Source organism: Erpetoichthys calabaricus, chromosome 4 (genome assembly GCF_900747795.2).
Source record: "Erpetoichthys calabaricus chromosome 4, fErpCal1.3, whole genome shotgun sequence".
Taxonomy (NCBI): Eukaryota; Metazoa; Chordata; class Cladistia; order Polypteriformes; family Polypteridae; genus Erpetoichthys; species Erpetoichthys calabaricus.
Genome location: NC_041397.2, coordinates 144810909 through 144825609, shown reverse-complemented (window position 1 = coordinate 144825609; position 14701 = coordinate 144810909). Strand labels below are relative to the sequence as shown.

At 38.2% G+C, this 14701-nt stretch overlaps 2 protein-coding genes across 2 annotated transcripts in view; one reads left to right on the top strand and one right to left on the bottom strand.

The window, feature by feature from the left end:
- Positions 1-14701, bottom strand: part of arl13b (ADP-ribosylation factor-like 13b) — a 326110-nt gene that overhangs the window by 148065 nt on the left and 163344 nt on the right. The gene's annotated exons all lie outside the window — the stretch shown is intronic.
- Positions 1-14701, top strand: part of LOC114650310 (E3 ubiquitin ligase TRAF3IP2-like) — a 99024-nt gene that overhangs the window by 50464 nt on the left and 33859 nt on the right. The window contains exons 2-3 of the mRNA XM_028799862.2: positions 858-941; positions 12766-13352. Coding sequence (XP_028655695.1) covers positions 916-941; positions 12766-13352 — 613 coding nt within the window. The 5' untranslated portion in view covers positions 858-915. The remainder of the gene's footprint in view (positions 1-857; positions 942-12765; positions 13353-14701) is intronic.

Here is a 14701-nt window from a genome sequence, read left to right as displayed (position 1 = left end):
AAGTTTTCTGCTTCTAGAGTAGACACATTTAATTTTTTCTAGATTTTTAATACCATACGTTTAACCTTAATTTACACCTATGCCCTAGAGTCTATGATTCTCTGTTTACTGAAAGAATTATGTTTTTCAGTGCCTTTGCAAATGTAGAACTTTTTTTTTTTTTTTAATCTTTCTGGGGTTACAAACTTACCCTTTCAAATAAGGGCAGGATCACTGTTAATCCATTTAAATAGGTTTCTATTACATTATGTTTTTAATATGAAATCTTTAAGAGGAAAGCGTATTTTTAACTGATCATGTAAAAAACGCTTTTCACACCAAACAGAATCCTTATACAATTTAGTTTCTCCAATTACCTGCAATTGCACGGTCTTGCTAACTAACATTTAAGTTGAAACCATTGTGCACAATAGGAAGACACATTTTTTTTATGTTTTTGTCATATTAGGTAATGTCACTACTTTAAATTCAAAGACCTACTTAGACCAAAAACTGAAACTGATGTGGTTTTGACAGAAAATACCAGAATGCCACTGATGCCTGAACATATCAACCACTTGCGGTGATACTGGTGAAAAGGAAGAAATGATGAAGCAAGAAACAACGTTAAAGACAGAGGATACAATACTAGCCTTTCTGGGAATTTATACACATTTTTTAAGATTTACCAGAAACCTCCCTGCATTTGTTATACCTAACATACATTCCTATATTGAGAATTTGACAAGCAATTTGCTACTGTATCTGATTGCTTTAAGTTGCACATAAGTTCTAGCTGAGGGTGTTTTGGTCATAAAGAGTGAAAAATTCAGAATTATATGAGTGTCTTTTAACAGTGAAATTTCTTTGTTTTCCAGGTGTATGGAATTTGGACAGTTGTGACTTGTCAATGTATCCTGAGTTTGAGTAGTCGTAATGTTACACTGGAATCCTGGTGAAAGGTACGGTGTTCAGTAGAAAAATTCCACATTTGTCTTGAGGGAGAACCTTTAAAAAGGGAATGCTTAATTGACAACAGTATGAAAGTATTACAATTTTTATTTGTGGCCTCAAAGAACTTTTGTATGCTTATTTTTCTTGCATTTTCTGTTTTAATGAGACCTTAAAGGACCCAATACGAAGTAATGGCTTTATGATATAAAAAGGATTCCTTTAAACTGCACTGAAAGCTGCAGTGTGAACTTAGTTCCTTAGAACCAGACCTAGCCCACAACAGTCACAGTAGAAAGCCTGTATTCTAGACATTGTGGTTTACCTGGAAAGAGGGACTTTTTCTTCCTTTTCTGTACATGTGTTTATGAATGAGATTTACAGTGTTTTAGGTTTTCTCAAGTATAGATTAAAGTGAAAATCATGCCCAGCACAGTTACCTGTGTGAGCCAAGGAGTACTTGACAGATCTTGGGATAGTGGGGTTAGGAGACTCTGTTTGGGAGCTGCTACTTATAGGGTACTTATCCCTTTTCTCCTGTTCCAGTGTTTTGGCTGATTCAGACTGAAATGGCACCCTAATGATCATTTGGGTTTGTTTAAGTATTAACTGTGACTAGAGTGTTCAGGTAATAATATTGATTAGACCTTTTATAAGAAAGGCCTTAAGGGTATATTTGATTCTCTTCTCCTGGCCACTGAGGGTCTAGTGAATTTGGTTGAGCAAATAAGTTGTCTGATATGTCAGACACTTTGAATGGCTTCAGTGTTTGTTGTCATTGTCATCCTCCCATTTGATACAGTGAAGCTTCTGCAGGGTCAGTTGATGGACTCTTCCAAGAGTATTTAGGTGTTTTTCACCATTTTTTTAAGGTATTCCAAGTCTCACTACCATACTGGAAAATAACAGACGACCTTATACACTGCTACCTTGGCTACCTTATTTAGTTTCATGAATGAGCTGCTACCATAGCCAATGCAGTGTTGAACTTTCTTCTTGTTGTCTTTTGGACCCAGTAATGTTGTTAGTAAGTCCCAGAGTTCTACCAGAAATCCTTATTTCCAGGAGGTTAGTCATCAAGCCAGAAAAAACTTTCTAGAGGATCTTGGATTTCCCAGTGTTGAGGGACAGTCCCAGACAGGCATTGGGAAAGAGGTTTAGAATAGGTTGGTGTCCTTCAGTAAAAATAACAGTCATCTGCATAAAGAAACATCAATTACATCCTCTTAGGCCGGGTTTATACTTCACTTGACGCGATGTGTGCGCCTGTGGACACTAGTGCTACTCAAGAGTTGTACTATTTATACTTGCAAGTGAACTTCATGTAATTCTGGAAAATTCCACAAGGTGGCACTGAGAGATATCATCATGGCGGGAAAATGTTCGGCTTCACTGTGTTGTGAATTGCCCGAAACATCCATTAAATTCCGAGGACACCTTGCCACAATATCTCTCAAAGAATGGATGTGTAATGATTACATCATCAATCCAGGGATGCGCAAATTCCAGCAAGCATTGGGTGTGATGCAGAAACAATCCCTGGATGGGGTATCCGCTCATTGCAAGGTGAATACAAGCACACACCTACAATAGTGTCAGTTTAGCTTTACCAAATCCCCAAACCTTCATGTCTTTGGAAGGAAACCGGAGCACACTGTGGAAACCCACCAGGAAAACCTACAAACTCCAGGCAGGAAACACGAGAAACGTGACTCCCTGAGAGGCAGCAGCGATACCGCTCTGCCATCGTGCCACCCCCACGTGTAATTATTGACAGTATTCATTATTTAAATTAACGATTTATCTGTAAAATGTAATATACATACAGTACCATAATGCATTTCATCATGTAAGTGATATAAGGATTCTAAATGTGCAGAGAGCTGGAATATCATACATTTAATGTGTTCTGTGTGGCAATTGCTGCTTGCCTCTGCTGTCAGTTCAGGAGGGAGCCCCAGAAGCATATAGCGATTAACAGCTGGGTCAGTTTTAAGATGATGTTTATGACGTTTTACTTTAATGACAAAATAAACTGAGTTTAAAGTCTAAATTTCCACTTTAATTACAAAATAGACCGTTTCACTGTGTCCCTAATTTTTTTTCTCTGTGGCTCAAATATGCTTCCGTACATTTTGATGCTGTTGTGAAGGTGCAAAAAAAAAAAAAAAGAAGACAGCACAGAAGAAGGCATTTGAGACCTTTAAAATGTATTGTGTCATTACAATGGGGAATATGTGACACTTAAATATAAAAGCACCACGAATGCATTTGTATTTGGCATTTTGCTTCACCACATCGAACCATTCATCCGACATCAAAGCACGTACATCGATCCTATATGATCTACAAAGCGGCTTTCTATCATATGTTGATAGTAAACAGAAACTCTGTTTGATCACTCAGTTGTAATCATTTCCATTTGTAGTAGCCTTAGAATAGTGATAAATGTGGAAGAACGCGTGAATCTTATCAGAATATCCCAGAAGTCTTCCCAGTTGATGGAGTTGATGGAACTTGCCTTGAGTCTCCACCCTCAATTTAGCAGGATACAAAAGGATGTATTTAATTTTGGCTTTACATAAGCACTGTTTAATGCTGTAAAATGCGGCACCTTTAGCAGCTGTTGAAGGTGAAAAATGCAAATGCGGTTATTTTCAAATGTAATCTTTTGTTTCAGTCTGAGAAAAGACATCAGATTCATTCTAGATTGTAATTAATTGAAACATACAATGAGACTTCTTGGTTTTGAGGTGTTCAATCCGCATATGCAGTAAGCTGCTGATATCCCGGTGTCTGATTTGAAGTCCTTTCCGATTATTTGAGAGAATAGTTCAGCAATGAATTTCGCTGGGTTTGGGCTTTCACGGTTTTCAGAGAGACCTTAAATTCTGATATTATTTCTTCTATATCCATCTTCCAGCACAGCTAGTCTGTCTCCAAGCAGTTTGAATTTGGATTTAGTAGCCGTTGCTTTTTCTTCAGCGGCGGAAGCCAATTGTTCAACTATTTCAACATGAGCTGTGAACATTTGCTTAGCATCAAGTGCTCAGAATTTATTTCCTGTATTTTTTCTGGCATACCATTAAAGGTTGCCTCAAAACGATTACTTAAACATTTTCTCCTTGTCTTTAATATCCTGAAACAGCTTCTTGTTTGTCATGTTTATGTCCTTTATATCTTTCCTTATATCCTTTGTGATCTTCTTTATATTGATCTTTATCTCTTTTATGTCCTTCCTGAGTGTGGTAGTTGTCGCAGTGATCATTGCGTCAATCGTTATCTTTGGCTTGGTCTGTTTGTTTGTTTTTGACTTCTCTGAGCTTAGCGAGTGGAGTAGCAAGCCCCGACGGAGTCCGTGCCACTAGCTCGCAGTGGGTAGTTGACAGTGCGGGAAGTAAGGCCATTTTCAGTTTCAGTGAACCTTTTGGAATCGACAAGGTCTCCTGGCCCGACTCACCTGCACTTTCACTCTCAGCTAGAGGCGATGCTGCATCATCAGGTCCCGATGAGATCTATTACTTCGCCTGTCTGTTCCAGGTCAGTCTTCCAGGCCGTATCTTGAACTTGAACTTGATGCCTGTTTAGACTTAGATGAAGCTTTAGTTGTCTTTTCCATTTTCTTTCTGAGCCTCTTTTCTTCAGGTCATGCTGATATTTACTTACATATGCTGTAATTGAACCCCCTCAGGTTGAGTAAATACAGGATATCTCAGGATGGGGGGAAAAAAAGGAAAAATAACACCTCTGCTAACGGAGTTCCGTCTCAGACATCAATCTCTCGAATCGGACGAGACCCTCTTTCTGTTCTCATCATTTGTTCAGTTCCTCTTTATAGGGCCTGATTGGGCATGGGTGTGATACTCTGCCTCCTTCAAGGTATGAATGAGGCACCTGACTGACCCACTCACTTTTGCACATTAATGCTCGATGAGCCAAGCACTCCAGTCAACCCTGGAGTGATGCGTGCTCGCATACACCCATGCCAGATCTGAACTTGCAATGCTCTGGGACGTGATTATTTATTTAAAAACACAGGTCATCACAGACCTCTCATCACACACTTCCAGAATTAGAGAGAGAAAAAAAAACACTTTCCTGCAACATTGTATTTTGTGATTACCATCAGTAAAATCCAAGTCACTAGGAAAAGCCGAAATTTATCTAATGCAGGACTGTAAGCAGCTCCAGTGACCTAATAATATTACATATTATTTGACTGATGTTTTTATCGAAGGTGACTTACAATATCTTGAGATACAATTGGTTACATTTTTTTTGTTTTTCCAAATGGAACACAGGAAGGTGAAGTAATATACTAATGGTCACAGAGTATTGAGCAGTATTTGAACCCACAAACTCAGGGTTTGAAGTCCTACCACACTGCCTGCCAATAATATTAGCCCTTGGTGCACATACCTACAAATATATAGTGGTGTAAAAAGTATTGATACACCTGAGTATTGCAATGTTATGTTTTTTGATAGTGCATTGATTCTCAAAAAAATAGTATCGATTTTTAATGACTAGTTTACATTCAAAAATTCAAGGCACACAGTTAATTTTGCGTTGTGTTTAAACCCCGATTGCAAGATAGCAGCTAACGTAACAACTTAAATTGAGGCTGGAAATAGCGTAAGGGTTGATGTATGTAGGCTTTCAATACTCAGGCAAGCGGATCTGGCAGACAACGTGGATCATACATACTGTCTGAATTTATTTGTAATATTATTTTGATTTTTTTTTTTATTTTCTCAATTTGTTTACCTAAAGAATCCTGCAAGCACTTTTGTTTTTTTACTAATATACTGTAAGCAAATGTTAATTCCCTTGTTCAGATTACAGTGCTATGATGTTATGCATTTTCTTATAAACTGCTTGAAACATAGTGTGGCATACTATGAACCTTTTTAAAGCAGGATCAAAAAAGTACAGCGATTTTTTTAGTGATATAGATAAATAGATAGATACTTTATTAATCCCCAAGGGGAAATTCACATACTCCAGCAGCAGCATACTGATAAAAACAATATTAATTAAAGAGCAATAAAAAAGCAGTGCAAGGTGGAGAGTGCAAGGCAGGTATAACAGTCAATAACCTTGCATAGTGTTAATGTTTATCCCCTGGATGGAATTGAAGAGTCGCATAGTGTGTGGGAGGAACGATCTCCTCAGTCTGTCAGTGGAGCAGGACAGTGACAGCAGTCTGTCACTGAAGCTGCTTTTCTGTCTGGAGATGATACTGTTCAGTGGATGCAGTGGATTCTCCATGATTGACAGGAGCCTGCTCAGCACCCGTCGCTCCACCACAGATGTCAGATTGCACAAAAGGTATTGCTATGATGTCTGAAGTTATAAGGACTGTAATAAATGCAGTTGCAGATTCCACTGTTCTGAGTGCATAAAAAAGTAAACTTTTTTTTTTTTTTAACTCCGATTTTGTACATATAGTAGTGTGCTTTACACCAGGGGTCCCCAACCCCTGGTCCGCGGCCCAGTAGTAGAGAACTGCCAGCAACGTAGACTCACTCACACTTTTCAGAATGCTTGGCAGATGGCGCTTTGCAACGCATCAGAGAGAGGAGAGAGACTAAGGTGAGAGAGTATTACAACAAAGTATTTTTATGGTCCTGACAGTTTCCCCATATGAAACGAGTCTATAGAATTCTCGTTACTACAAAGTACATTCAGCAGATACTTTCATTACAACAAAGTGACCTTGAAAAGCTTGGATAAATCATCCACAGAGCAGTTAGATCTGTGGTCGCAACTCAGTTGTGCACATTTGCACAACGATCCCCAAACAGAAACATTGTAAAAAACATTTCTTTCTTCGAACTTTCCTCGTAGTTTTTTTTTTTTTTTTGCTGTTTTTGTTTTCTGTGGTTTTCAGTGATACCTTTTGCTTATTACTTGTCAACATTTTAAAAACATCCATTGGAATTTAACTCATTGTCACCCTCCTATAGAAACGGCAGACATGAAAAAATGATAACAGTGTTAATGTTTGTGATGTGCAATCTGTTGGAATGACAAATGCAATGCATATGTCTTTGTTATATGCAAAAAAAGAAGAAAAATATCTGGTTGCAAACATATGCAAACTGATTAATAACTTCATAATAATAGAAATGTAATGTGAATTGTGTATAAAACTGCCCTACGAACCCGCCCCGAATCCTCGCACTCACCCCCCGGTCCCTGGAAAAATTTGCTTCTAGTAAAGTGGTCCTTGCTGTCAAAAAGATTGGGGACCACTGCTTTACACTGCGATAGTTTTCATAAAATTAGATTTAAAAAATTACAATATATCACAATATGTTGAATTGTAACCCCTGTATTATACTTATCGTATCGCAAAATACTTGCCAATACACAGCCTTACAAATATAGTATAGAGAAAAGTTCTTAGTTAGTTACAATACCTTCTCATACATCCGATTAACCAACAGCTCTATAACTGAGGCCCATTATCTTATGAAATTTGTACCACAGCCAGAAGTTTATAAATTATACAAATAAGTATAAATTGATTTTTAACATTGTGGTAAAAATAGATTAGCTTATTTTTATGAGTAAATAAAAACTGCCTCCAATACATTTCTTGCTGATTTTCTGCCTGCCACTTGCAAGTTCTGACTTGATCTGCAGAAAGCTGTTGACTTTCTGATAATCAATAACAACCCATGTCCATTCCCGTGGCGCCTCAGTCTTCTTTACATTATTATTTTGAACATATCCCGGTTAAGTCAACTGTAATGATTTTTTTTTTTTAGTTAATGGCGAGTTTCATGAAAAGCAGTTATAAGTACAGATATAAGAGCTCACTACCCATCCTATTTCCCTGATTAACCAGACAGTTGCAGAGTACACAGATTGAAGCACAATACATGCAGCTTTGAATCATGTTTTGTGCTGTACATCAGAGATGTTGGTACGAAGATGGATATGAATTCATCTTAAATGGAAACAAGGCCTGGATCTATATTTGCATAATTAAAGCTCCTCACATGATGCTTGTGTTTTATGTGTGTGAGGGTATGAATAACTCACTGGTTGCAGTTTGGCCAAGAAAATACTTATTGCCAAGTCTCAAACCTCTAAAAAAGGTGAATAGGAGCTATATTTTGCTGAATGGCCTATTATCTTTAGAGCATTTTTTTTAAACTGGGCAGCACAGTAGAGGACCTCGGGTTTAATTTCCAGGGTTTGAAACCCAGTCATTTTCAAGGTAGAGTTTGCCCATTCTTCACGTGTCTGCATGTATTTATCACTCATGTCCATAAAGAACTGCTGGCTAAACTGATTGGCAATTCCATATTGGAGTTGTGCATGTGTGAATGGACACTGGGATTTGACTCGTTCCCTGTACAGGGCTAATTACTGCCTTGGACCCAGTGCTGTAACATTAGGATATTGACACCCATGATCCTGAATTAGATTAAGTGGGTTTAGAATGCTGTATTAAACTATGTCTTGAAGCAGATTTGAACTGGCAGTGAGCAATTGATTTGTCTTGAGTTTCACTTTAATTATGCTTATATGCATAGAATTGTGGTATCATTTGAATGGGACTGAAATTTAATGGCAGGTATTGTTTGGTTGAAACATTGTCATTGCTGAGGTTTCAAAGAAGACAATAGGAGTATGTGTATACAAGCCAGTATTAAAGAACAAAGTGTGGTGTGAACTAGTTAAATGGCACAATTAATTTTTTAAACTGCTGGGTTCCTCTTCTGTCAACAACTCTGTGTGGATTATCTTTTAGGTGATAGTGAGATATAGGGGTTCACTGCATTTATTTAATTGTGGCATACCATTTGTGCCAAAATGAAATAAATAAAATGGCAAGTATGGAATAAGTAAGTATACCTGTATATCCATCTAACAATACAATATATAAGAGTAAACAAATTGTGAAAAAAGTCTGTCCTCTAATTATTACAAAAAGTCATCTATTATGAAATACAAAATTATTATTAGTATTATTTCAGGTTTTATTTCACAATGGCTTTATTTGTGAAATAAAAACTTTCTTTAAAATGTGAAAGGTACCTTTCCGAATGGATATTTTATTTATTTCCCAATGCCTCTTTTCATAATTTTTCACTTGTCAATTAAGACAAAGACTACCCGGCTTAACCTGTTCCCATTGGTTAATCCTTTTCTGTGGATTACTTTTTCCTGATTGTAGGTGGTAGACTGCCAGAGGTATTTTAGCACTGTTGCTACTTTTTAAGAAAAATTGACAACATGTTGGAAATGCTCAGAAATAAAAGTGCTCTTCAAAAATGTTGTCATTGATAAAGTTGTTAGTAGTTTAAGACTGACTGAGTGCCGTGTACATTTAAAAAAAAAAAAAAATAATAATAATAAAAAAAACTGTAGAAATCACATATTAATGCTAAACGTCAGAAGCTGGAAATTCCACATGACATACTTCCAGATGATCATCTGTGCAGACATGGCTTTCAGTTGGCCTTAAACTACCCAGAATAACTTCATCAATGTGAATATTTTGGAGATCACCTTTCTGTCTGAGCATTCCCAATATGTCATTAATCTGTTTCCAAATAGCATCATGTTGTGACTAACTGACTGTTTTTCAGATTGGTGGTAGCCCAACACAGGGATAGATGCTTGACTGACGGCAACCAATTTGAAGGAAACAGGAGAGAGTGTACTTTTAAGAATGTTTCTCCCCCACACCGACAGAGGGCAACCCCCTTGGCTTGCAACGGGGCCACAGGTTGTGAACATGGAAGCTCAATCCTGCTGGGGCTTGTGGCCACTACCATGGAGCAAATGGATGTTTTCAGAGCCCTATTTGGCTGCACTTCCGCCACAGCCGGAAGAAGCTTGTTGGGCACCTGGAGTTTCCGTTTTTTTTTTTCTTTTCAAGTTTTATTCTCTCAGTCATGTTCACGCTCCCCACAGGAAATGTCAACTCGCATATAAGAACAAAGCAGCTGCACCAGGCATAAAGGTGAAAGATGGCACTGCTTGAAAGCAGCAACAGACGGCAGAGCTGTCCGTAAGGCAGGGCATGCTGACAAAGTACGCATATAATGCTATGAAAAGTGCGACAGCAGTTTCCGCCTGCAGCTATAGACTCCTCAGTATGCGAGCGACTCTCCATGCTAGTGTTTAGATCTGGACGGTGTATGTGCCCAAAAAAAGAAGTCTGAATGCATTCTTATACCATTGCTCGTGTACTGATGCTGGCACTTCAGTCAGTCAGACTTCTTTTTTTGGAGTTGCTCGCGTATTAAGGAATCTATAGCTGCAGGTGGAAGCTGCTGTCGCACTTTTCGTGGCATTACATGTATACTTCATCAGCATGCCCGTGTCGAACAAACACAGGAAGCTCTGCATTCTACTTGTGACTTTACACTGTAGATAAGTAAATAAATCAAGGTAGATAGGTAAATAACATTTGTTCTGGCTTTTACAGAAGTAACATATAAATGCTTTTCATTGTTAAACATCATCACAAAACATAATCACAAACAGGACTTTGAACGATACATTGGTGAGCTTGGCATGCCATGCTTTTACTTTGAAGATCACACGTGTGGCAGTTTGACTGGCAGGATGACGCCCGACCTGTTGCTGCATCCAAACGGTACATCCTTTCGCCTTTATGCCGGGTGCATCTGCTTTGCTCTTGTGTATGAGACAACGTTTCTTGCGGGGAGGGCTTCTGTTCTCTTTCTCCGATGTAGAACCCCCATCCTCATCTGAGTTCACCTCTGTTATAGTACATGTTTATTTCAAAACAGCAGTGTCAGATCGGTGGGGAGCGTGACCGTAACTGAAAGAATAAAACTGAATTTAAAAAAAAAAACGCTAAATTTTATAAGTACCATAAATTTACACTGGCTGTTACAGACTCAAATCAAATGTATGTTTTTATTCTATAATAGTAACAATAAGAGCAGCTCACTACTCAAAACAGTCACGCTCTGAATCGATCTGATGACCTCTCGATTACGAGTCAGCAGTTCTTACTGTGGCACCACCCAAGCTGTCGTGTCATATCAGTGTCGTACCCTAACTGGGATGAGCTAGCAAGCTGCTTGCTGCTGTGCTGATCGACGCATTTACAAAACAAAAGATGCTGATGGAAAGGTGCAAACAGATTTAAGGTGGGCTGAGATTATGAGTTTTTTTGTAGGCTTCAGAGATTCTAGTGTTAATTCTCTTCTTGGGTCATAATAGCAGTTCTATTTTGAGTCCTTAGATTAAAAGGTTTAAGAACCCCCTGTTGTAACTACCTGTATGTCTTATCTGGTTTAATAAAATCAACAACCGATCACCATTCAAATCCATATTTAACTTTATTACCCATTTCAGACTGTAATTAGATTAAATAGGTTAAAAAGCAAACAGAATAGCCAGAATAGGCAACCTGTTGCAAACCGTTTTATACTTCCTCCGCATCTGTAGCACTACTGCTTAAAACATCAGTTACTTAACTGCTACTCAGTAAAGTAAAAATAAATATAAAGCAACAACAACCACTTTTAGAAAACTTGGTAAAGAGAACAAGGTTTTTGAAAGAGTTTAGCTCACCTAAAAAAACAAATAGAAACCAGCAGAATCAGCAGCAGACCATTTAGTATCAGCCACAGTGCTGCTTCCTGCACGAGAGACAGCAGGAATAATAGAAAACATTTTAGAACCAAATCTCCCAGTGCTTGAACATTAAATTAACCAGTATCACACACAACACAATTAGCGAACAAGTGAGATGAGAGGCAAACAATGCTCAAATAACGAGTCCTGGAAGGAGACTGAGGATATGTGAAATGTCTGGAGGTTATGCCTGTCACTTCATTCTTGTGAATTCATCATAGTGCTCGGTGCACTACAAATTCGTTTTGTTTTTTAAAGTCTCTGGAATTCTTTTTTTTTTTATTAATATTTGTGACTGCTGTTGATTGAATCCAGAGATGTAGTTTAAAAAATTAAGTATTAAAATTAAAAAATGAACTGCATTTCTGAATGAATTTTTATAAACATACCGTGAGCTGAATTCTACCTAAATACCTAATACTGGTACTTTTATTCTGGTACAGCCCAACCCTGCCTAAAGTTAAAGATAACAGAGCTATGGTCTGAATAATTCTCCAATAAGAATTAAGTTTTGTTTCTGTGTTTGGAGATAAGAAATGATCATTTCCAGGTATTCACAAATGCTAGGCTTGGCTTGCTTGATCTATAGCTAGCAAAGAAAATAATGCGTCTTTTGGCAACCAGTTTCCTTTGTGTAATCATTATATGAGAACATATGCAACTTGTTTTTCTCATAGCTTTCTTTTTTTCTTCAGATTGATGTGTTGGGTAGGATGCAAGCCTATCCACACATTTAGTCTGAGAGCAGGCAAGCTCAACATAAAATCCATCTAAGCTAGGTAAAGTACGGGGGGGCTAATGGATGCCAGTTGGTAATGATATTTGGTAACCTGATCTTGATATCATAATATTGTGTGTGTGTGTGTGTGTGTTACAAAGTTAGAGTACAAGGTAAATTAACAAAAAAGAAGTGTGGATAGTCTGGAAATACCTGTTCAAATCTGGTATGTTACACAGTGCACTAAATGTATGTAGTGTAAGCTTTTACTGTAAGAGCTGGCTGAGAATATAGCACAACAAAATACAGTCAAGCTGGCCAAAAAAAAAGTGTGCCTGAACCAATTCTAAAATGTAAGAGAAAAGGTAAATCTTTTGTGTAAATGTGGTCACTCTGTGTGGGTAGAATGATGCTGCTATTAATATCACTGTCATTTTAGTATATATTATATATAATATAGACATTTTTTTTCTCTACAGTCTTCCAAAACAACTCACTGGTCATGACATCTCTATCACAAGCAACTTCCCTGAAGAAAATGATGAAACTGTGAACACAAACTCTGAGCAGTTTCTTAGCTCACCTCCTACCGTGAAGAATCAGCCTGGCAAAATGGCAGGATCATTAAATCCCTTTTCCCAATTGTCTGTGGAAAGCTCAAGCAGTTACCGACCCAATGCCCCCTACCCAAGTCCTATGTGGGCCTGTCCCAGCTGCCCAGAAACATATGCTGGAGAATGGCTGAGTAGCAGCAGCAGAGGTCGAGGTGCCAGAATAGCCTATACCAATTCACTGTACTCCTTTTCCCCATCTGTAAGCTTTGATGGTTATTTGAGAAGCCATCATCATGGTACCTCCAATTCTGCTACTTTTTCCTCTCTCAATAGCTGTTACCTGGAGCCCCCTCAATCTTTGCACTCTATGCCCCAGAATGTGTTCAGTAATCCACCTACACCATACCTCCATAGACCTGGTCAACCAGCATGTTGTGCTTCTAACAATTCTCCGGTAACACCTTCTGAGAAGCTGTTTACGTGGCAGGATTGCAACTTTCCCAGGATGCCAGGTATTATTTAACTAAACCAGCTACAAAGATGATGTAGTACTGCAGTGCTGTTTTCTTTTACTGTAGGCTTTTGTGGGATTGGTACTGAGTAATGCTTAACATTTGGATTTATATTTTCTGAGAGACATGTCATATGTTGGTTATTCATGCTGCTTTAATAGCTCTAGAATGCAAGTTTGCCTAGTCATCACTGTGTGGAGTTTCTTCCAATCCCTGCATGGAGTTATTTTCCTAGTACTCTGGACCATGGAAGGAAAATACTTAATTTGGCTACTGTAAATTATTTCTGATTTGGTGAATGGGCCATATAATGGTCTGGTGTCCTATCCAAGCAGGAATGAGTGTAAATGATCATCTTGTTATCAAAAACTAAATAATACAAGAAAAAAAGTAGAACAGTAATGCAGACATGAAAGAAAATTGAGTAAAAAAGAATAATTGATGTAGTGCTATGGGATGGTATTATAGTACAGTAGATGGAATTTGTGGCAATATCACTTGTGATTACTTTTAAGAATTTTAAAATGCAAAACAATGCAATAATATAGAGAAAGTTGTATATGAAATTTAACAGGTAAGTAGTATAAGATAGATAGATACTTTATTAATCCCCAAGGGAAAAGTAGGCAAGAATAGATTAAGTTGGTATTACTTCAATGATTAAGTCTTTTTAACAATGTCTGTGCAATGATATATTTTATTTACAAGTGCCTATCAGGATGTCTAAGAACATTATGTTAAGCTGAATGATAAAAACATCACCTAATAAAGAATACAACTGAAACATCCATCCATCCATTATCCAACCCGGTATATCCTAACTACAGGGTCACGGTGGGTCTGCTGGAGCAAGTCCCAGCCAACACAGGGTACAAGGCAGGAAACAAACCCCGGGCAGGGTGCCAGCCCACCGCACGGCGTGCGCGCACACACACACACACACACAATTTAATATCGCCAATGCACCTAACCTGCATGTCTGTGGACTGTGGGAGGAAACCGGAGTACCTGGAGGAAACCCACGCAGACACGGGGAGAACATGCAAACTCCACGTAGGAGTCCAGGTCTCCTAAGTGCGAGGCAGCAGCACTACCCACTGCATCACCGTGCTGCCCTACAACTGAAACCTCTTCTAGCAAAACATGATAGTAAAGGCAATGGAAAAAGAACATAAACTAGAAGGTTACCATAAAGAAATGGTTTGCTTGAAGATTTTTTGTTTTGTTTAGTTATAGTATGCCTTTACTGGTTCTGGTGTAGTATACTGTATGCATGTATACTAAAAGGTGTGCATTCTAAAATGCGATGTAATTCTAGAATAGGGACGATAATACCGAGTGGTCTGTCT